General features: G+C 38.0%; 1 protein-coding gene across 2 annotated transcripts in view; it reads right to left on the bottom strand.

The window, feature by feature from the left end:
* LOC107098811 overlaps positions 1-527 on the bottom strand; it is a 4,498-nt gene extending 3,971 nt beyond the window's left edge. The window contains exons 1-2 of one of the 2 annotated variants that reach the window (XM_015396658.1): positions 419-527; positions 248-328 (exon numbers count right to left, since the gene is read on the bottom strand). In XM_015396658.1, coding sequence (XP_015252144.1) covers positions 248-314 — 67 coding nt within the window. In that variant the 5' untranslated portion in view covers positions 315-328; positions 419-527. Of the gene's footprint in view, positions 1-247; positions 332-418 lie in introns of both variants that reach the window. The other variant, XM_015396657.1, reaches the window with a different exon arrangement.
* Between the last annotated feature and the right edge of the window lie 658 nt (positions 528-1,185).

Raw genomic sequence — 1,185 nt, 5'->3', positions numbered from 1 at the left:
CTGGGCAATTAAAAATTGTTTCTGGGAAAATGAAATGTTAAAGTCACTTGCCCGAAGGGCAATATGTTTTACTGCTATAGAGAATCCCACCAATTTATTGTATAAAACGAGCCAATCAGAAGCAATCACCTGCCTCCATAATGTCACCTGATGATTAATCAGGTAACTTTATCCATTCTTGTGGGTTTTTTAATCCAGTGTTGTTTTATCAAAGCTTTAGAACAACAGTAAAGTCAGAGGAACTCACATTGAGACCAACAGAGGACGGTTTCTGACAGGAGAACCCAGCTGATGAAGAGCAATGAAGCAGACATGGTGGTTCTCAGAGCTGCTGGAAGGCATTTAGATCAAGTCAACCAAGCTGTCAGATTATCTAAAGGAACAACATCAGGGATATAAAACTATGAAAGAGACTTACCATTTGATTTTCCTCGCTGTTTTAACAAACTAGGATATTGTTGTTAATGAAACCTTTCAACCGCTGTTGGCAGAAGCTTTGTTTCCTTACCTGTCATTTACTTCCTGCCAAACAGGCTCTGAGGCGTGGCTACTGCAGCTACGTTAGACACAAAGCAGACGACGCATACTTTAAACTGCAGAGCAACAATGTTCTGAAGGATTGAGAAACAAACTCTTTGTTTCTGTGTCTGCAGTCTCAATGTGGAATAAAAACAAACAAAACAGGAAACCATCAAGCCAGTCTGCATTGATTCACTATAAAATGAATTATCCTCTGCCAACTTTTTCAGTTTTTATTCTAACATATCTTTAAACTGTCTAATCCAAGGTATCTTTTTTAAAGCTTTTTAAATGAACTTATATTTTATTGGGTATAAATCCACCAGGTTAATCCAGCTGATCTAGTCGCTGTTATCAGATCCAGGGCTGCTTTCTCTTCCTCAGATCCCTGAGCTGTAAACCTTCAACCATTTACTGCTTTAATCCTCAGCTATGTGAGGAGAGATTAGGGTTATGGCACTTTCCATTTCCTAACATCTCCCTCTAGTGGCCATAAGAAATACCTGATTAGATTTGTGTTCCTCCTATTATCGTTGATCACCTTGTTAATTCACAGTTTACCTAAAAACAAGGATTTATTATTGGTTTATTTAAAAAAAGCTAGAAATAAAACAGTTACTGAAACCACACGAAATGCCCCTCTTTCAGCTTCCAGTCTGTAATGTA

The sequence above is a fragment of the Cyprinodon variegatus genome, unplaced genomic scaffold, assembly GCF_000732505.1.
Source record: "Cyprinodon variegatus isolate N-32 unplaced genomic scaffold, C_variegatus-1.0 Scaffold811, whole genome shotgun sequence".
Lineage (NCBI taxonomy): Eukaryota > Metazoa > Chordata > Actinopteri > Cyprinodontiformes > Cyprinodontidae > Cyprinodon > Cyprinodon variegatus.
This window is presented reverse-complemented; position numbering and strand designations above follow the sequence as displayed.